The sequence below is a fragment of the Ursus maritimus genome, unplaced genomic scaffold (genome assembly GCF_017311325.1).
Source record: "Ursus maritimus isolate PB19 unplaced genomic scaffold, ASM1731132v1 scaffold_13, whole genome shotgun sequence".
In the NCBI taxonomy this organism is placed as follows: domain Eukaryota; kingdom Metazoa; phylum Chordata; class Mammalia; order Carnivora; family Ursidae; genus Ursus; species Ursus maritimus.
This window is the reverse complement of record NW_024423675.1, coordinates 66899870-66922485: the sequence shown is the minus strand read 5'-3', so window position 1 is coordinate 66922485 and position 22616 is coordinate 66899870. Positions and strand designations below refer to the sequence as shown.

Sequence of the window (22616 nt, the reverse complement as noted above, 5' to 3'; positions counted from 1 at the left end):
CATAATGTGAGATTCTGTGTGTGTGTATATATATATAAGAAATGCCTTGTTAAAAGCAGCATATCCTGGGACGCCTGTGTGGCTCAGTCGGTTAAGCATCCAACTCATGATCTCAGCTCAGGTCTTGATCTCAACGTCATGAGTTCAAGCCCCTCTTTGAGCTCCACACTGGGCGTGGAATCTACTCAAAGCAAAACAAAACAGAACAAAACAAAACAAAGCAGCATATCTGAGCAGTATGCGATATTTTTCTGATTACACATCATCATTCAGTCCCCACATAGTAGTTGATCCCCACTCCTCTAGGCTCATCAAGGAAGACACTAGACAGAGCTTCTCCCATCACAGTATTTCAGTTAGTGTGGCGGGGTAGAGGCGGTAAACACAGTCAGTAAATAACATGTGCACTGGGTCAGTGGTAGTGAACACTGGAGAGACAGAGCCAGGGTGCGTGGTGTCAGGCTGGGTGTGTGCGTGTGTGCGGCCAGGCGCGGCTCACGAGGAAGGTGACTGGGGAAGACAGAAAGGACATGAAGCTCTGAACCTTGCTGAGAGCTGGGGGAAGAACATTCCAGGCAGAGGGCACAGCAGGAGCAGAGGCCTGAGACAGGAGGCTGCCCACAGTGTGCAGGGCAGGGGGGCCATGAGGCTAGAGCTGGGCGAGTGCGGGAAAGCCCTGGTCACAGAGGTTGAGCAGGGGGGACATCTCTGCTCAAGGGGAAAGGATGTGCTGTCAGCCATATCTGTCACTTGTTTTCATCTCATGGGCACGATTAATCTTTTCTTCTGCTCTTACTATTACTATTGTTGCTATTGTTGAAGCGGCTCCAGCTTATAAGTCAAAAAGATTTCAAAAAGAAGAGAGAAAGAAAATATTAAGGTAAGACATCCGTTTGGATGCTGAGTTGCTAGGACATACCAGATTCTAGCTTGGTCTAGAAGTCTTGGATAGTGCCTTTGTCCCTCAAAATGCTGTAGATATGCTCCATTATATCCTGATCTGTTTCTTTGTAAATGTTTCTTTTTTCTTTTCTGAATATTTAGCAAACTGTCATTTGCTATTGGAATTCATTACTTTTACTGGGTTATATGTAAATGTTTTAGCTTTTGTTAATTTAGTCTGGCATATGATGAGCTTTCTCAGTCATTTTCAAGTCTTTCTTTAGTTCAAGATATTTTGTTTGCTTGTCTCTTGGTCCATCAGTTCCATCCTTTTTGTTTGGTTCTCTTCAAGATCACCAAATATCCAGTCTTTCTCTTCTCCCGTTCTCCTAATGTATTCTAGAAGAACCGCTCAGAATCACTCTGTATCATTGACAGGAACTTCAGCAACATAATTCTGTTCTGTACTGTTCCTAATTCTGTGTAAATTTACAGTGGCTCTTTTAAATTGAAGTTACTTCTGTATTTTGGTGCTTTTTCTTCATTTCAGTGAGTCTTTTGAGATCATTGGTAGATTCTTATTCTTTAATTTTTTTGAAAGCAGTTGCTTTCCTAAAATTCATTTTGTACATATTCTTCCTCTCACATCTCAGAGTAGCCTTATCCTGGGTAATACTAGTATAATACTCGCACCTTGCGTATTTTGGGTAGTTTTTCTTCTTTTTCTAATGTTGTTATATATGTTGAAAGGTTATTTGTCGGCTTCTTTTTTATGTTTTTTATCTTCGAATGATGTTAGGTTTGGTGTTCATGGGTAGAATTTCCTTGTCTCTGCATACTGTACATGTAAATTGTGTTAGAATTCTCCGGCTAGAGGCTGTGTTGGAAGGCTAGCTAGTGAGGCTCAACAATACTGATTTGGTAGGAGGTGACCAAGGGAACAGAGTGGTGGACATTCCCACGGGAGAAATTTACCCGTGTCACTTGTCTGTAGGTTGACCGAAACAAATTGCTGTATTGGAATCAAGATTTCTTTGCAATGTTTTCATTTTAACCTGGCCTGGTAAACAGTATGACTACATGCACTCTGTTTAGTGATTTCGTAAAATTGAAAGAATGCTCAATTCTGTTAGTGAATCCTGGTTTCCTTGAATTTCTCAGTGTATTTGTGAATACAGGGCCCTGCTGCATAAACAGAGAGAACTCATAAATACTCCTCACCATATGCATTTGGGATCCTAGGTCATTAATTTCCCCAGAGCATTTGTTACTAACTTCATGCAACAGTGACATTTCTTGGGACGGGAATTTTAAGTAAGCCCTTGGTGACTCTTTTTAATTTGGTTTCCCTGGTATTATGTTGCCTTGAAATCGGTGACACGTGGCTGCCACAATTGCCTGGTTTCTCTGTTTTTATCTTCTTTAGTTCTTTAACAAAGTGAGAGGGGAAAGATTGTAGATGGACAACTTTTTTTTTTTAAGATTTTATTTTTAAGTTATCTCTACAACCAACGTGTGGCTTGAACCCACAACCCCATGAGCAAGAGCCACACACTCCACCGACTGAGCCAGCCGGGTGTCCCTAGAATGACAACTTTGACATGATTGTTTTTCCTGGGATAGTCTTTTGCTCTTATTGATTTATTTAATTAGGAGCGGGGGTAGGGAGAGGCAGAGGGAGAGGGAAAGAGAGAATCCCAAGCAGGCTGCCCAGCATGGAGCCTGGCACAGGGCTCAGTCTCACAACCCTGAGATCATGACTGAGTGGAAATACAGAGTCCGATGCTTAGCTGACTGAGCCACCCAGGTGCCCTCCTTTGCTCGTATTTATAAAATATCTGTTACTGCATTTATTAAGAAATTTCTGCATTATCCATTTAATACCTATGATCATACATTCCACAGAGTAATTTTAGATTATATGATAATCAGCTTTAGTATAGAAGTAGCTTGGTCAGGAGAGCAGGAAGGTTTCAGTTAGGGCAAAAAGGTGCACAGTTGTTCCTCTCAGGGGAGTTGAGAAGAGAGGGTTTGCTGATGATAGACTGAGTTCCAGGGCTCAGCGGAGGGATTTTGTCAGCAGGGAGGGAGGACGGGAAAGGGAGTCAGGTTAGTAGATACCTGGAATAGCCTGGGATGGGGGGTCCAAGTGATGGTGGGCCATTTTTAGGACTGGAGCTTTCTAGGATGTGATGGAAGCACTGAAGACCAGCCTTCAGACATTTGCAAACTTCCCTCTCTCTTTCTCCTGCATCCCTTGCTTTTGTTTTGTTTTGTTTCTATTTGTTCATTTCACTGTCAGAGATTTATTTAAGCTTTTTCTTTCTAGAATCTAGTTTTATTTGATTGAAGTCATACTGCTTTGTAATAGTCAGAAGTTCAGGTGTAAGATGTGTGTCTGAATACCGATGGACAGTAGCAGTGGTATTAGGACCTCATTCAGTTTAACAGAATTTTGAGTAAGATAGATTATTTTACTTCTAAATGCATTTACTCCAAATTTAAATTGTAAGAGCAGTGCTCAGTTTCACATTAGAAGGGAAAGAGTTTATATAAAATTGAGCATTTGCTTTGAGGACTATTTTGGTAATTTCACACAAGGAGTTTTCTCCCTGCTGTTCAAATCCTTTGTATTTATTTGTGTTATCTTTATTCTTTCTTCTTTGCAACTTAAAATTGTTTTTGCTCAACATTTTGCATAAAGAGTGTCCGACCCTGAGGGTTGGATGGTAGGATTTCCTTAATCTACTGCTCTTTTGGTGCTGCATAAAATCTAGGGTGGATGATTTAAACACATCTTCTCTCAAAAAGCAAGTGTGAAAAAGGGGATTAGCATAATCAGCTGCATCATGTGACCGGAAGTAAACCTTGGCCACCGCCTGATTTTTGCTCCATGACTAGTCAGTCACCCAGTGAGAATTCAGGATTTCCAGGATTTCTGTAGGAATCTATTTGAGCATGGCATTATACCTTCATGTGAAATGAATGAATGAGCTGGAAATTAGGAGTATCTGAGCCCTGTGAAAGTCATTAAAACGCTGACCAGATAATTATGATGCAGGTGTGTGATTGTTCTGTGCGTGGGATTTTTGTAGAGCAGATTGCAGCGGTATCAGAAAAAACACTGCGGATACATAGTTCTGAATGTCTCCATTTCTGTTTGGTTATTTGTGTTATTTGTTTCTGTTAAGTATGAGCTGCTTTTGCTAATTGGGTGTACTGTTTGCCTTCGCTTCGCTTGGTTTGGTAATGTAAACTTGATGCAGTCTCTTTTATGTGGCAGGGGTTCACGATTTTTCCTTTCCTCTGAATGTCTCCATCATTTTTTTTTTTTTGAGATTTATTTATTTGGGGTGGGGGGCAGAGGAAGAGAGAAAGAGAATCTCAAGCAGACTCTGAGCTGAGCACAGAGCCCAAATTTAGGGCTCAATCTCAATGACCCTGAGATCATGACCTGAGTGGAAACCATGAGTCTGACATTTAACTGGCTGAGCCACCCAGGTGCCCTGCCATCATTCTTAAATTATAGCTAACTCTGTATTTATGAGAAGACTGAGGCTGTCTGATATGAGCCCCTTTTCTTTGCTAGTTTGTGTGTCAAAATGTCTCTCCAGTACGTCTCTTATTCCGTATTTGAGGTTGAATATCATGCTTTCACTTTCTTTGCAAAGGCTCTTCCCACAGCTGTGCTTTTGATTCTGTTCCCATCCACTTTACCCAGACCTTCTTTCATTCACTTAAAATTATTTATACTTGTATATATTTTTTTAAATCAGAACTGTGCATCTGAAACAATATTAAGATCACCGTAATGCAGCCAGTGATAGCTGTTAGATATTTCCTTCTGGTGTTTTCTTCGCATGCACATATTTGCATAGTAGTCATTACAGTGCATGTGCAAGTTTGATTTCTGGGTTTTTTTAGTTTGCATTATGCCATAAGTAGTTCATGTTGTTATGCCATCTAATACTATCTTCAATGACGAAAATATTTCATTAAATTTCTCTGTGGTGGTATTTTACTTTCTCTTGGTTGGATTGTTGGATCATTAGATTGTTTTTGTTTTTCATAGACTGATTATCTTTATGAATATGGCAATTTTATTCTTGTGAAATATTTCCTAAAGAAAATATTAGGATCTGAGGTTAATAGGCCCAAGGACATAAATATTTTATGGCATTTAATACACATTTATCAACTTACTGTTGTAGTTTATACTTTCATTTTAATCAGACTAAATTAGCAATTATACATCTTCCTGTGTATAAATAGCAGTGACGTTGTTTTAATATTTTTATTTAAAGCAAATAAGCAGCACGCCTGGGTGGCTCAGTTGGTTAAGCGTCTGACTTCGGCTCAGGTCATGATCTCAGGGTCCTGGGGTTGGGGGGTGAGCCACACACACTCTCCCCACCCCCTCCACGCTCCCTGCTCAGCGGGGAGTCCTTCTCCCTCTCCCTCTGCACCTCCCCCTGTTTGTGTACGCCCGCGCGCACATACACTCTCTCTCTCTGTCAAATAAATAATATTTATTTGACAGAGAGAGAGAGCACAAGCCGCAGGGAGTGGCAGAGGGAGAAGCAGACTCCCCCCTGAGCAGGGAGCTGATGCGGTACTGGATCCCAGGGCTCTGGGATCATGACTTGAGCAGAAAGCAGACACTTAACCATCTGAGCCACCCAAGAGCCCCAGTAAAAATCTTAAAAAAAAAAAAAAAAAGAAGCAAATAAGAATCTTGCCATGCGTAAATAGGTGTATTTCCTCTTGTGTGAATTGCATCTTTGTGCCTTTTATTATAATACATTTAAAAGAGCTTGTCTGATACAGTGTAAATTGCACTTAGATTTGAAATCCTACTTTGCCACTATTTACCTGGGTGACCTTTTAATAAAATAACTTTTCAAAGCCTCAAATGTAAAATGGAGATAAAATCTACCAAACTTAACAGGATGCAGCTAAAACAGGATGAAAATCTGTGTTCTTATATTCATTAATTAGAACACCAAAAATAAACTTTAAAAAAGCAGAGGGGGGAGGAATTAATAAGAGAAGAAATTAATGATCCACACTTTAAAATATAGATCCATTTCTTAAATGGATCAGTAAAATAGACTATTACTGGCAACCTGTTGAAGAAGTAAAATACAGATGTTAAGGAATGAGAAAGGGAATATAACTATAAACATGGAGATTATGAATAATTTAAAAGGGAATACTGTATACTAATACATTTGAAAATTTGAATATAATGGCCAATTTTGAGGAAATTCTAAATTGCCAAAGCTGAAGAAGAGTTAAGAAACCTAAACATACTATTAACGAATGAAAAATCTGAAAAAGTAGTGAAAACCACCTGAAATGGCATGATGTCCAAAAACTTTACTAGATAATTCTACCAAACATTAAAGAGGAGATAACTCCTACATAACATAAAGTATGTATTTCAGAAGTTAGGGAAGTTTATTCCTGACACAAAAGTTAGAGCATTATACAAAACAGAAAAAACTACCAACCATTTTTACTAGTGCCAACATAAGTGTGGAAATCCTAAGTAAATAAATTCAGCAGCTCTTTAATAGTTTTCATTGCCAGGTGGTGGCAAGTAGGTTAGTATAGTAATCCTGTAAGAGATGAAGATGATTTGGACCCCGATAGTGGGTAATGGAGGTGGGGGGCAGTGCTTGGATTGAGTGATGCAGTTCTAGATACATTTGGAAGGTAGAGCTAACAAGAGTTGCTGATTAATTCAGATACGTGGTATAAAACAAGAAAGGAGAAATGATGGCATTTCGGTGTTGCCTGAGCAAATGAGAAGATGGGTTGCCATTACGTGGATGGGAGTGTTTGCAGGAAGTCAGCGTAGGGTAGGGAGGTCATCAGGTGCTCAGGCTTGGATGTGCTATTTGAGATACCTAACTGATTTCTAAATAGAGATGTTAAGGAGGTGGTAGTTGGATATATGAGTCTGGAGTTTAGGTGAATGAAGTGAATTAAAGATACGAGTTTGATATTTAGTAATATGGGTGATATAAGAACCACCAGTATATAATGGGAAGTAATGATCCAAGGCTGGATGAGATCACCTAGGAAGTGAGTGTGGTTTGAGTAGAGAAGGAAATGTAAAGACCAACCCAGGGCCAGGACATTTAGGAGTCTGAGATAGGAGGAAGGCTTACAAAGACTGAAAAGAAGTATCCAGGAGGCAGGGGAGAACCACGGGGGCATGTGTGCAGCAGTGCTGGAGACATTCTGTCAAGTAAAAGACGGTAGTCAACTGCGTAAAGTGCTGCCCATATTTCAGGGGAGCTGAGTTACCCTGTGGATTTGGCAGTGTGGAAGTCGTGGGTGATCTTAATAAGAGCTGCTTCATTGGAATGATTAGAGTGAGTTTGAGAAAGAGAAAAGAGAAATTGAAGACGGCAAATATAGACAGTCGTTTTACGGAGTCTTACCTTAAAAGGGAGAGGAGAAAGGGAGGTGGGGGAGCTAGATAGGAAGGGAATAGAGATTCTTTTTACTGAGCTGTAATCAACATGTGACATTTTATTAGTTCCAAGTATACAACACAACGCACAGCGATTTGATATCTGTAATGCTGCGAAGTGACCACCCCCGTGAGTCTAGTGAACGTCCATCACCACACAGTCACATTCTTTTCTTGTGATGAGGCCCTTTAAGATCTACTCTCTATCAGCTTTCAAACACATGATAAAGTTAACTGTACTGTTAACTGTAGTTGCCATGCTGTACGTGACATCTCAGGATTTGCTTATTTTATAAGTAGACATGTGTACCTTCTGACCTTCTTTGTTCATTTTGCCCACCCCTCAATTCCTCGGATGTTTGGTTTTTAAAGGTTTTTTTCTTTAAAAAAAAAGGTGGGGGGGAATGACAACATGTATATGTATTTCTGGGAGTGATCCAAGAGAGAGGAAATGTGCTGATGCAGGACAGGGAGGGAGGAACACTGGAAGGACAGTGCCTTGCCCACCTTTGGAGCCTCCTTGTGGCAGATCAGTCTTTTCCTTTAGAACTGAGCCCCATTTACTCATTTTCCATTTCTTTTCATACCGTATCATGTATAAAAGACTTTAAATTGGTTATCAGAAAAATGAGTATAACAACAAAAAAACAGTGGAAGAAGTAGAAAACATTTTTGAGTAGTCAGTACTTTTCTCTGAATAAGCAGAAGACGTGGCTTTCAACTTCCGGGCACGTGAAGCATGACCCAAGGGAAGTCACTTCACTTATTCTCTAGGAGAAGAGTGCCAATCCACTTTTTTTCAGGACAAAGTTTGTATTATTATTATTATTATTGAAGTTCATAAAAATGCCAATCTGTTTATAGATCTGATTTTACATGAATCATTAGTTTCAAAGGTGTAATATTAAAATGTGGTTCAATGTTAAGTAAATGAAGTGATATACAGGTGGCTGGAGTAGGGTAGACACATGTTACAATTTTCTGGAGTAATTTCTCATGTTACCTATATCCTCCCTTTGTAGATAATCTCAGGCTAAGGTGCTGTGGCCCAAGGATAGAAGTTAGAACATGTGGAGAAGCAGACAGAAAGCATGTCTTTAAAATCTTCCTAAGTGTAATTACCTTTAATCAGACTTTGGCAAAGAGGTGGGCTTTGGACAGTGAACAATGATACTTATGAACAGGGACCTGGAGGGCAGGCAGGTAACCTGTCCCTATTGATTATCAGCAAATCAGCAAGAGTGAGAAACCAGAGGAACAGACAATAGATGTAATGTTCCCATCAGGTAAAATGAAATTTTGGCGCTTTGAATTTTGAGTATCATAGAGCCCAAGTATTTCTTATTCCATTGGAAAATCATCCCACCTTAGTGAGGAATATGGGGTGCCTACAAGCAAAGTCCATGTTTTCCTTATTACACAGGCCAAAACAATTTAGCCAACCTGAGTTTGGTGGAAACCCAAAAGAAGTTTTCTTAAAAAGCGTGGTATGGTTAGTTTTACCCTAAATTTCATTTCAGAGATTTTGCTGTTGGTTATTAACAGTAGCCACAGAAACCTCAGAAACCTGTGTGGAATATCAGTTCTAAGCATCTTAGTTGCAAAATACTAATGTATATAATCGAAGTACATCATTCTGCTATATGGAAATATTTCATACTGACCATTTAAAGACAGTGAGTTTTGTTTGCTTGTACTTAAGATGAAGCGATAATCTTAACAATAGATTAAACGTATGGATCATCTGCCTGTGAAAGCTTTTGCTGACCCAGCCTATTAATCAGTATGGCAGTAGGCAAGGTGATGTTTCATCTAAAAAAGCAGTTATCAAATCGTTACGAAAAAAAGAATTTTAAGTGGAAACTAAACACATTCCTCTTTTGCAAGATGTTAAATTAGTACCTATGTTGTCAGACAGTTCTTGGCAACCACAGCTCTGTTTTAGAGGATAGACTTTGAGAAGTACTAACTACAGAGGGACTGTATCAAGCCCGAACACATAGCTGGTCTTAGTCCACAGAATCAAAGGCTGGTTAAAGGCACGTTTCTTTATTGTATGAAAAAGAATATACTAATGGTCTAGTCATAGAGTTGCTGCAGATAAAATTCAGTTACTCCTGGATTACAGTTTATTAAATTAAAATGGCAACAAAGTCGTAAAAATGTTTTAATTTTGTCATAGATGTTATCACGAGCTGATACCTTTTTACCTGTTTTCCCCAACTAGCATTTAAACTCCCTGAGAGTAGGAGCTTTATCTGATACCTGTAATAGCGCTTGACACACTGCTGAGGAAATATTTGCTTAAAAACGACTTAATTACATACTGACATTCAGAAATGTATCTGTTGGGTTAAGCACTTAGATACATCTTTATTATTCATCTGCCCTGATAAGTGAATCCTTTTCTGCTAGCAGCCTTAAACTTACTAGAAATGCTTGCTGTTTCCTTCAGTGATTTAAAAGTGTTTTATCTCATGGGCTCCATTTTCCTGAATTAAGTTCAAGAAAAGCCCTTGTGTCTCATGGACCTTTTTCATCCTAAATTAAATTAGTTAATATTAGTTATCATTACAGAAAGCCCTTTGAAAACTTACAATAATGTTCTTTAGGAATATTAAGTTTTTATTATTTCTGTTTCCTTGTGTTGAGCTAACCTGTTTTTAAGAGTATCTCACTTACAGAATCCCAGCCTGCTCGCCTCCACCACTTGTAACCGGGATTCGTGGGCTCACTTGTATCCTGCTGTGTTGCTCTTCCGTGGTCTCCAGGGCTCTGTATCCTTTCTAGCTTTCTGTGAGATGGTTCCACCCTGAGCTGCTGGTGCACCTGCCTTCCTACCGTGTACCACACTTTGAAACAACTCTATGTGTAGCATTTCGTATCTGCTCAGTTACATAGCAGGACAAGTAAAGGCAGCTACTGCTTTTCTTTGTTCTTCCCCCTGCCACCCCCCAGTGTTAGGATAAGCTTTTTGCTACATACCCCCATTCTCTTTGTCTGTCGTTGAGGTTCACAGCCTTCCATAACTCTTCCTTGTGATCGCTCATTCTTAGAGTAGTTAGAATTTTTCCACCAGTGGTGTTTGTATGACATAAATGACCTCTATTTATAATTTATTTTAATCTAAAATATCTAAATCATTTTGGTAATGTTGTCCTTAATATGTAGCATTGTAAAAAGTTTGGCAGTTAAGCGTACATTTACTTTTTGACCCACGAATTTTACTCTTACGTATTTGCCTGAGATAACTGAAAACCTGTGTTTTTACAGAAAACAGAAAGATGTTCATAGTAGCTTTATTCTTAATAGCCCAGAGCTGGAAAACATAAACATCCCAAATGATTAACAGTGGTAGAATAGATAAACATATCATTTGTCTTTATTCATGCACCAGAATGCAGCTAGCAGTAGAACGGAGCAAACTGCTGGAGTGCGCCGCAGCGTGCATGAGTATCGGTGATACTGTCAGGCAAATAAAGCAGGGCTCAAAACAGGATATATTATATGAGTCCATTTCCATAAAATTCTCAAAACAAAAGCAAGGCTAATCTGTGGTGGAAACGAGTCAGATGGTTGGTTGCCTTGGGGGCAGGGATTGATTAAGAAGGATCATGGGAGAGATTTTATAAAGAGATTAAATGTTCTGTGTCCTTTATTATTATTATTACTGAGATGTTTATTAAAAATTTCTTTTAAAAATTATTTTTTATTTTTGACAAATAATAATTGTATATAGTAAAGTGTCCATTTTAGGGTACACCATGTGATATAGGTGTGCACTGTGAAGTGATTACCGCAATCACGTTAATGAACACATCGTCCCCTCACACGGTTGGGGTGTGTGTGTTGGGGGTGCGCGTGTGGTGAGAACATTGAAGATCTAGCTCAGCGGTTTTCGGGTATACACTATGGTATTTTTAGTTGTATATCAGGTCTTAGAACTTTTTCATCTTACAACTGAAAGTTTGTAACCTTTTTTCCCCAATATATATATTTGTTATTCCACAGTTATTCGTGTAGAAGTTAATCACAAATATGAAGTGACCTCCTGTCATTGTCTGGTATTGTCACTTAACCACTGAATGTCCTTGCAGCCTTTGAGTGCTTTGCTTTCTTAAACTCACACACGGTAGATCGTTTCAGTCGTTATTGGACACAGAAAAGCTGCTTAGTAAATGAGCCTCTTATTGCTTTCTTCCTTTCTTTCCATTTTAACTTTTGTACGTAGACATGTTCTCTGCATCCAAGTAGAGAGAATTGCATGTTGACTACCATGTACCTGTCACCAAGCTTCAGTGATGGTCATTTTGCTGTTCTTATTACAGCTACGCTCCCCTCCCCCACCCTTTTTTAGCTTGCTGGTATGGTTCAAAGCAAATCTCAGTCCTCATGTAATTTTACCCATAAAGACTTTGGTATAGATTTCTAATAGGAAATGACATTAAAAACAAACAAACCTCGATTACGGGCCGTTTTCATGCCTGACAATAATCACACTTAACAATATCTTAATACTTGGGCCAGATCTAGTTTTCCTCAACTCTCTGAAAAGATTCTTTTTACAATTGTTTTGTTCGAATTAGGATCCTTGAAAGGGTACATGTGGCATTTGGATTAGTATGTCTCTATGTCTGTTTTAATTTCTAAGGTCCTCTCTCTTTTTTTAACTGGTAATCTTTTTAAAAAATTTTAATTCCAGTATAATTATCATACAGTGTTATGTTAGTTTCAGGTGTAGAGTATAGTAATCCAGCAGTTCTGTACATCACCTTGTACTCATCACAGTAAGTGTCCTCTTTAATCTCCATCATCTATTTCACCCATCCTCCCCCACCCACCTTTCCTCTGGTAACCATCAGTTTGTTCTCTGTATGTAAGAGTCTCCTGTTTTCTTTGCTTGTTTGTTTTGTTTCTTAAGTTCCACATATGGGTGAAATCATAGGGTATTTGTCTTTCTCTGACTGACTTATTTCACTTAGCCTAATACCCTCTAGATCCATCCATATTGTTGCAAATGGCAAGATTTCATTCATTTTCATGGTTGAGCAATATTACACACACACACACACACACACACACACACACTTTCTTTGTCCATTCATCTATTCATGGACACTTGGGCTGCTTCCATGGTTTGGCTGTTGTAAATAATGCTGCAATAAATAGAAGGATGCATATAGCTTTTCAAATTAGTGTTTTCATAACCTTTAGGTAAATACTCAGTAATGGAATTACTGGATTATATGTAATTGTATTTTTAAATTTTTGAGAAACCTCCATATTGTTTTCCACAGTAGCTGCACCAGTTTGCATTCCCACCAGAAAGGTTTGTAACCTTTGACCGACTTCTCCCCATTTTCTCCACACCCCAGCCCCTGCTACCTGCCAATCTAATGTATACTTCTGTAAGTCTGGCTTTTTAGGTTCCACATGTAAGTGAGATAATACAGTGTTTGTCTTTCTGTGTCTAGATTATTTTACTTAGCATAATGCCCTCTAGGTCCATCCTTGTTACCACGAATAGCAGGATTTCCTCCTTTTCTAGGGCTGAATAATATTCTAATGCTCGCTCTCTCTCTCTCTCTCTCTATATATATATATACACACACATACACATTCTGTGTGTGTGTGACATTTTCTTTATACATTCATCTGTTGACAGACACTTAAGTTATTTCCATATCTTGGCTATTGTGAAAAATGCTGCAGTGAACATAGGTGCAGATAGATATCTCTTTGAGATGGTGATTTCATTTCCCTCAAATATATACCCAGAAAAAAGATTGTTGGATCATTTGATAGTTCTGGTCTTAATTTTTTGAGAAACCTCCGTACTGTTTTCCATAGTAACAGCACCAGTTTGCATTCCCACCCCTGGTGCTGAAGCGCTCCCTTTTCTCCACACCCTCACGGACACTTGTTATCTCTCATCTTTTTGATGATAGCCATCCTAACAGGTGTGAGGTGGTATCTCATTGTAATTTTGATTTGCATTTCCCTGATGATTAGTGATATTAAACACCTTTTCCTGCACCTTTTGGCCATTTGTATGTCTTTAGAAAATGTTCAGCTCCTCTGCCCATTTTTTAGTTGAGTTATTTGGGATTATTTTGCTATTTAGTTGTATGAATTGTTTTTTTTTATATCTTAGATATTACTTCTTTATCAGATAAATGGTTTGCAAATATTTTCTCCCATTCCATGGTTTGCCTTTTCATTTTGGTGATGGTTTCCTTTGCTGTGCAGAAGCTTTTTAGTTTGATGTAGTCACACTTGTTTATTTCTGCCTTTGTTGCCTGTGCTTTTGACATCATATCCAAAAAATTATTGCCAAAACCAGTGTCAAAGAACTATGTTTTCCTTGTGATTTCCTCTAGGAGTTTTACAGTTTCAGGTCTTAAATGTAAGTTTTTAATTCATTTGAGTTGATTTTGTGTATGCTGAAAGATAAGGGTCCTCCAGTTTCATTCTTCTGCATGTGGATATCCAGTTTTTCCAGCACCATTTGTTGAAGAGACTGTCCTTTCCACATTGTTTAATCTTGGTGTCCTTATTAAAGATAAGTGGACTGTGTACTTATGGGTATATTTCTGAGTTCTGTGTTCTATTCCATTCATCTGTGTGCCTCTTTTTATACCAGTACTGTATTATTTTGATTATTAAAGCCTTATAAAGATATAGTTTGAAATCAAGAATAGTGATGCTTCTAGCTTTGGTCTTCTTTCTCAAGATTGCTTTGATTTTTCAGGGTCTTTTGTGGTTCCATACAAATCTAAGGGTTGTTTTTTCTTTCTGTGAAAAAAAAACTTGGAATTTTGATAGGGATTGCATTGAATGAGTAGATCGCTTTGAATATTATTGACATTTTTTTTAAAGATTTTATTTGTTTATTTGACATAGAGAGACAGCCAGCGAGAGAGGGAACACAAGCAGGGGGAGTGGGAGAGGAAGAAGCAGGCTCCCAGGGGAGGAGCCCGATGTGGGGCTCGATCCCAGAACGCTGGGATCACGCCCTGAGCCGAAGGCAGACGCTTAACCGCTGTGCCACCCAGGCGCCCTTGAATATTATTGACATTTTAACTATATTAATTCTTCCAATCCCTGAACATGGAATTTCTTACCATTTATTTTGTGTCTTCCTCTATTTCATTTTTCAATTTTTTATAAGTTTCAGTCTACATATCTTACATCTCCTTAGTTAAATTTATTCATAAATATTTTATTCTTTTTTGATGCTGTTGTAAATAGCTTGTTGTTAGTGCATAGAAATGGAATTGATTTATGTATGTTGATTTTGTATGTCTTATTAAGTATATATGTTATAAGGATTTATCTAGTTGTCAGATTTTAATGAATTGTACATTTCAGTGTTTCTTAAATTTACCTAATAATCTAAAAAAGTATTGACACCTTAGGTTTGCTGTTTTCACTGGTACGGCTTAGCATTTCTGAAACTGCTTCTGTATATTCTAGGCCTCAGAAACTATATAAATATATTAAGGCTATTGTCAGTAGGACTTCTCACGGTTGCATGAGGGAATTACAAATGTGGAAATGGGGAGTATTGGAATGCACACTGAATTGTTTAGCTGCTGGAACGGGAGGTATTAGTATGAATTCATAGTTTTTAATATCCCTGTATGTATATATAAGTAGATAAATGCAGAGTTACACATTTGTATATATGTATGTATATTTTTATGAGGCCCTCTCATCCATACATTATTCACATAAATTGATGGCAGTGGTACATATAAGTGCCATGCTTAAATTGTAAATACCTTCTCCATTAAAAGAAACTTGTATTTCTTTGAGAAACAGAAATGGCTAATACCAGGGCTGGCAAAATATGTGATGAGAAAGTAAGAAAGTGTTGAAAGACTCCTGAAGAATGTCAGAGCGATCTAGGAGCTATCTTGAGGGGATTCCTGTTGGTCAAATCTGGGATAATTGGAGAATCAAAATGCATATAGGACAATAGTAATAGATGGCAACCGATGGAATGAAAGAAGAATCTTTGAGTCCAGACTCATATCAGTGAATGAATGAGGAGAATGGAAAGCTCTTCTTCCCAGTAGGATGCCAGATACCACCTACAGGAGGGGCGTTAGAGTTCTGGCCCCAGCACTTCACTGTACGGTTGCCAAAAATGCAAAACCGGATTCTAATCTTGAGAAAACAATTGGCCCACATTGTACAGAGCATCAAGTTCAAGAAACACAAGAGAAAGAATGTGGAATTGTTCCACATTAAAGTATACCAAATAGGCATGAAACCAAATGCCACATGTGATCTGGGATTTGGCCCTGGCCCAGCGGGATGGAGAACTATAAGGGTATTATTGGGACACCGTATGGCATTTGAATGTGGAGTTTAATTAGCTAATATTGCTGTGGCAATGTTACAATTTCTGATCATTGTAACTGTGTTATAACTATGTAGGACAATATTCTATTTCTTAGGAAATAGACAGTGAAGTTGTGGGGTAAAGGAGCACACCAATACGATCTCACATAGAAAAAAATAAAATGACTATGGTGTGTGTGTGTGTGTGTGTGTAGATAGAATAATAGATAATAGGTAAATAGGAAGGAAAGAAGGAAGGAAGGAAGCAGAATTAACTGAGAATGAGAAAGCAAATAGGACAAAATGTCAATATCAGTGGTATCAAGGAGTTTTTTGTATTCTTGCAGTTTTTTATAAGTTTGAAATTATGTCAAAAATAAGTTATAAAAAAGATAAAAAAGAAATCAGAAAAAATTAAAGAATGAGAAGATATTATTCAGTTATTGAGGATTATGCTAAAAACTAAAAGCTGTTTTTGCACCTTCTTTAGTGTTTATCTAACACCTGTCTCATCATGTTTTCTAGTGAATGGTCCTAGCCCTTCAGGACAGGCCCGTGATCCCTCATAGACTCATGGGCTCTCAGGCCAGCAGGGATCACAGACCTCACACCGTTCAAGCTCTCATTTCATTCTTGAATTGCCTCTAACCTCTCCTGGTGAAGTTGTTTTCCCATCTGTGTTTAAACACCTAATTCACGTTAGCAAGTCTGGGAGCAGTTGTTCTCTGGACTAAACCAGCTGTCACCAAGGATCAATACTGCTCCACTCGTTCTCATCATATCTCATAAAACGTCATTTCCCTGCAGGTGCTGGAGTGGCTATTCCCCTAGTTCCCAAACTGTTCCAAGTGCTCTTAGCCATCACAGCAGACTCACAGCAGTGGTTCAGGGCCTGTTAAAGTTCTGTGAGAAACACAACGATGTCTGTCAGACAGAGCTTGACAGAGTACACAGTTTCGGTGTTAGGTCACTGCAATCCTTTCAGTGAAGTCACATCTTTGCAAACCCATGTTTTCAGAAGTTGCTCTAATGGAAAGCAAGCTCTACATGAAAATCAATGTGGAACAGAAAAGAAGGGTGACAGGATCCAGTTGGATTCTAAGGTTGGAGAAGTTACACATTGCCGAGCTCATTCTACCTGAGAATTCTAACTTCCTGGATTATGAAAGTCTCAGTGATACTCAGTATATGCTTTGGATGGGTTCTTACGTAGAATAAAGGCGATGAAATGACTTTGTGAACTTAAAATGCTGTATAAATACCAGTTCTGAGCAACTTCATTAATATACTCTTGTGAGTTTCTTTCAGTGAAGCTAGAATCTTGAAAGTTGATTTCATTGAATTGAACTAATCCCTTAGTAAGCCTCCTTCATCACAGTGTTTCCAAAGAGCGCCTTGGAAGGGTGTGATTTGATGTTCACCTCCACGGGTTTCCTCTGCCTTTCCTTATGTGATGCTGGTCCTGAGGAGCAAGATGGCCGGAGGCCAACAATCCAACAATCCTTATGCTTACTACTTCACATTTATTTACTATTTTAAGTTTTACAGTATATTATGGTTTGAATGATTCACTATATAGATAAGGCTTTAATATTTGAGAGTTAATAGTACATTAATATGTAACAGTAACCATAATAAAACATTTTGCTCTTATGATGCGGTTGTCATTGGCAATCAAAGGAAGCAGGGTGTACTAACCCATCTATTAGAATTTGAAGCTTAATGACAAAATGAAAATCCTAGGTCATAGATTATCATAGACAGTGAGTGTTGAAAGGTATTTTAAAGGCAGTGTGCTTCAGCCTCCTTGTTCTACAAATGAGAAAAGGAAAGCTCAGAGGCACTGAGAAAGGAAACCCCGGAATGAACTGCCCATATTGAGGCATGCCCTCTCATTCTCACTTACGTGACAACCCAGTCCTTCCAGAGGAGACGGTGAGCAGCTGTTTTTCACTCTCAGCACTGCGCACGGGTCCCATGAGGGTGGACTCTCAGGATCGCATTGTCAGAGGAAGGCGTCTGCCTGTGTGTCATTTTTATAGGGCCTCCTCCAGGGGGTGACTAGGAGCCCACCCGAGGCTAGCTAACGTGCCCCTCCCCAGAAGAGAAGGACGTGTTCAGAGATGTATTGGTTCGTGAACAGTCTGTGTCTAGGGATAGGGTTTTGGGCCTGATGGTTTCTGTGTGTCTGGATCTAGGGGTTCAAACTCTGTCATTATGACTGTCTTTTTATTTCTCTTAGCCTAGCTTTTCTTTGGGTTAGCTTCAGTCTCAGATAAGCACTTTCCCAGGACTTTGGGGAAAAAATACAAAACGAATGGTTCTAATTAGTGGTGAGGGAGAGAGAGGGTATGTTAGAGTAGAATCTTTTCTCTGGAGTTCTTCAAAACTGGCAGTCATCAAACAGGATCTTGTTTACAGATGATAAAGGAGCAGCATGAGCTTTTGTGGCCCCATACAATGCTATTGTGCTTGGTAGGCATTAGAATTTCAGAGTGTTTGGGATTTTCTTGTGTAGGCTTTCACTCCCACAGTGGTATCTGCATAAGAGTAGGACCTGGAGAATATCTGCAGCTAGAGAGTAACTGGGAAGTTATGACTAACTGCTAACCAGATAAACTTTTAGCAAAAAGAGTCACAAAGCCTGATTAGGAGGCCAGTGGTTTACCATGGTGGAGTGTACAGCAAAGCAGGTAGGATGCACAGGTTCCAGGGGCCGACCCCAGGCTCCTCAGGGTCAGCAGATGTGGGAGCAGAGCACACAGCAGAGAAGCTGATTTTGGAGAGGATGCAGGGAGAGGCAGCAGTAGGTAAGAGTCTAAGGATATGGTCTTTCTCAAACTTGGTGCTAGAGCATAAGAATGCTTGGTAGGTGTCTATTTTGACACTTTGGGGCCATGTTCGTTAGTTTATTTCTGTTGTTCTCTCCGCTGGGGAAGCTCTTGCTCTAGATTTCTGGAAGTCTCACATCTTCATTCCTGTTCAGTGGGGATCCTTCGGGGTGGAATTCTGTCAGTTTCTGAGGATGCCTTTCCAAAAGTGCATTCTAAAACTGTAGTTACCACAGGTGTTTGAAAACCCACTGGGGCTCACTTCTGAGTCAGACCTGAGCTCCAGCTCCATTGCTCACCTGATGTCCACTGCCCTCTCACTGGGACCCATAATGGTGTTTGGATCTCTAAAAAGTAGTGTCTTATTTTTTTTGGTATGTATTGCATCTTGAGACAAGTCATCCTTCAAACTTCATTTTCTGGGGCCTGCGTGAACTAGAGTCTGCTTATAGGTCAGAAGCAGAGAGAGGTGGTGGATAATCAGCAGTCCCCGATATGGAAGGTAGGGGAGGGTAGGCTGATTCCAGGGGAAAAGGTATTAGGCTCCGATGGTGTCTGTTCAGATGTCTCATGCCAGTGAAGCCTTCCCTCCCTGTCCCTCCTATTTAAAAGGGTAACTTTCTTTTCTTTTCTTTTTTTATTATGTTATGTTAGTCACCATACAGTACATCCTTAGTTTTTGATGTAGTGTTCCATGATTCATTGTTTGTGTATAACACCCAGTGCTCCATGCAATATGTGCCCTCCTTAATACCCATCACCGGTCTATCCCATTCCCCCACCCCCCTCCCCTCTGAAGCCTTCGGTTTGTTTCCCAGAGTCCATAGTCTCTCATGGTTCATTCCCCCTTCTGTTTACCCCCCCTTCATTCTTCCCTTCCTTCTCCTACTGATCTTCCTGCTATTCCTTATGTTCCATAAATGAGTGAAATCATATGATAATTGTCTTTCTCTGCTTGACTTATTTCACTTAGCATAATCTCCTCCAGTCCCGTCCATGTTGCTGCAAATGTTGGGTAATCGTTCTTTCTGATGGCTGAGTAATATTCCGTTCTATATATGGGCCACATCTTCTTTATCCATTCGTCTGTTGAAGGGCATCTCAGCTAACTTTCTCCTGCCAAAGGTCTTGGCTGTTAGCCTTGCCTGCTCCCTTTTCTGCATAGCACCTATCACCACCTATCACACTATAATATTCACTTATTTATTTTCTTCCACCTAGAATGTAAGTTCCTTGAAGACTGGAACTTTATTCTGTGAATTCCTTAGCATCTCTTCTGTGTAGAAGAGTGCCTATGTGTAGTGGATTGTCAGGATTGCCAGTGCCTATGTGTGGAATGATTGATTCATGCATTCTTTCATGTATTTATTCACATTCACTCATTCCCCAGACATTCATTGAGAACAGTGGTCAAGAATAATGGCAAGTGTTTGCAACGATGTGGATGCAGCTGGAGAGTATAACGCTAAACAAAATAAGTCAGAGAAGGACAAATACCGTATGCTTTCACTCCTATGTGGAACTTAAGAAACAAAACAAATGGAAAGACAAGGGAGAGAGGAAAGAAACAAACCAAGAAGCAGACTCTTGACTCTAGAGAACACATGCTGGTTACAGAGGGGAGGTGGGTGGGGAGATAGGGGAAACAGGTGACGGGGACGAAGGAGGGCACTTGTTGTGATGAGCACCAGGTGATGCATGGAAGTGAGGAATCACTATCTTGTACACCTGACACTAATATAGCACTGTATGTTAACTATATTGGAATTTTGAAAAAAGAATAATGGCAAGTAATAAACCTTTAGGAGTGAAAGATATCCAAATGGTCAAGGAAGAGAAAGGTGGCTTGAGACAGTGTTGTAGGCGACAGTGACCGCATTTTGTAGAATGTGGAAGGCAGTCCTGTGAGGAGTCTGTTATTCTAAGTCCAGTGGGAAGGCTCAGGAGTATTTTAAGCCAGGGAATGACAGAATTTTATTTTGTTTATAAAATTTACCATGGCTATTGTTTGGAGAATAGGCTTACGAAGGGAAGCAGTTTTTCAGGACTTTTAGAGAAGACGCGGTGCTAGCTTGTGCCGAAGTAGCTACGATTTAGCTTCCACCTTTTTCCCAAACCCCGTCCACCTGCTGTTGTCCCTGCTACCACAGTGAAGCCCAGGGCTTTGGACTTGCAGTGGGGCAGCTGGGACTGCCGTGACAGCAACCGTGAGAGCCACTGCCTCCTGTCTAGGGAAGAGTTGAGATCCAACCAGGGTGGGGGCCCCATTGGTGCATATGAATGGAGAGTAATCAACTCTGCTTCCCTCAGTGCAATGCATATCAGTTCACTTTTCTAGCATCTTACAGTGTTTCATTCTGTTAGCAAACTTTTGTACTACTTTTACTGGTTATATATAAAACTTAAGAAATAAAGAGGTAATTTGTAAAATTTAATATTTTAATATAAATAAGTATATGTGGAATCTATCATTCTAAGTCCTAGCAATTTTAATTGTCAGTCTGTTTTATAGTAGATTTTAATATTTAAATAATGCTCTTTACAAGCATAATATGTAAAAGCATAAAAGGAAGTATATAAAATTATATGTTAATAGTATATTTTATAAACTAAGGGATTTTTATTTTATTATATTTAATTATGTCTTTTCTTTCTTCCTTTTTTTTTGTAATTAAAAAGTACCAAGACACGAATATGCAGGGAGTTGTATATGAACTAAACAGCTACATAGAACAGCGGTTGGATACAGGAGGAGACAACCAGCTACTCCTCTATGAATTGAGTAGCATCATTAAAATAGGTAAGAAATGTTTTGTATTCCTCCTGGTAGAAAATTTGAACCGAAGTTTCTTTTATTCGGTTGCAGAAAATGGAAAAAGTAATATACTTACTACAAGGCAAATGCAAGTCATTTATTTACTTCTATTCTTGGGCTAAATTTGGAATGAAAATATTTTATTATGAAACTACCAGAATGAGTCAAACCTAAAAGTTCCATAATTATCTAATCCAAAAAAAGTATCTATCTGCCAGATACATAAATGGAATGTACTATGCTTTCTAAATAAAACCTAGTTTTCTTTGGAAAATATACTTTTATTGAATTAAATCACATCTTTGTGAAGGAAATCATTAGTTTTTAAGGAAAAAAAGCCATCTTTAATTTATTTGGGGAGATCACAGATTTATATACTGTTATCGCCATTTTACTGATGAGGAAGCTGTGGCAAAGACAGGCCACGTATTTTACCCAAGGCCACCCGAATAAAAAGGAGTGAAGCAGTAGTCTGCAGTCGGGCAATCCTCTGATGATAATGTCTGTTATCTGCTATGATGGCCCTGAAGCAGTTTTAGGAAAGTTAAATTCTGTTCTCTACAGTGATGATATGTGGATATATATATATCATCCTTTTTGGTTGATGCTAATATTGATTATTCATTGTTATGGATATCACATCTGGTATGTTTCATACTTTAAAAATTAAGTGCAGTTCTTAATATTTCCAATAAGTATGATATTTAAAGTTTCACAGAGATATTATTACATAGTACATTGGTTGCTATATGCATTTGAGGATGTCACATCTTAAAATTTGCAATAGCTGATAAATAATGAATGAAAATGCTCTAATTATGTGATTGAGTAAAGCCATAAGTTAATCTGCTCAGTTGACTGCATGACCATTAATTATGTTAACAGTCCTTTCACAAAGACTCCTATCTGAGGTCTCACCTTAAAGAGTTCGTACGTGGTCTATTCGTGGTCTATTCTTCCATTGAGATTAGTTTCTTCCCTTTTTTATTACTTTGGCAGCCACAAAAGCTGATGGATTTGCACTGTATTTCCTTGGAGAGTGCAATAATGTAAGTATCTAAATTTAGATTTTGGTGCTCTAGATAAGAAAATGTCATAAGCTTTTTTAAAAAGATACACTGTGTTACAAACAACTTAACAGATGCATGGGAATTAGGTACTTGAAACTCATTTTTGTGTTCCGTTCCCATATACAGTTATTGCCAGCTGTAAAGTTTACCAGTGTGGCAACATTTGGGCATAAAATCTTACAATT

The 22616-nt window shown here is 38.9% G+C and overlaps 1 protein-coding gene across 2 annotated transcripts in view; it reads left to right on the top strand.

Annotated features, from left to right (window-relative positions):
* The window catches only part of PDE10A (phosphodiesterase 10A), a 292346-nt gene that overhangs the window by 186629 nt on the left and 83101 nt on the right, over nucleotides 1-22616 (top strand). For both annotated transcript variants that reach the window (XM_008688476.2, XM_040628044.1), the window contains exons 4-5: nucleotides 21226-21346; nucleotides 22361-22410. In XM_008688476.2, the coding sequence (XP_008686698.2) occupies nucleotides 21226-21346; nucleotides 22361-22410 (171 nt within the window). The remainder of the gene's footprint in view (nucleotides 1-21225; nucleotides 21347-22360; nucleotides 22411-22616) is intronic.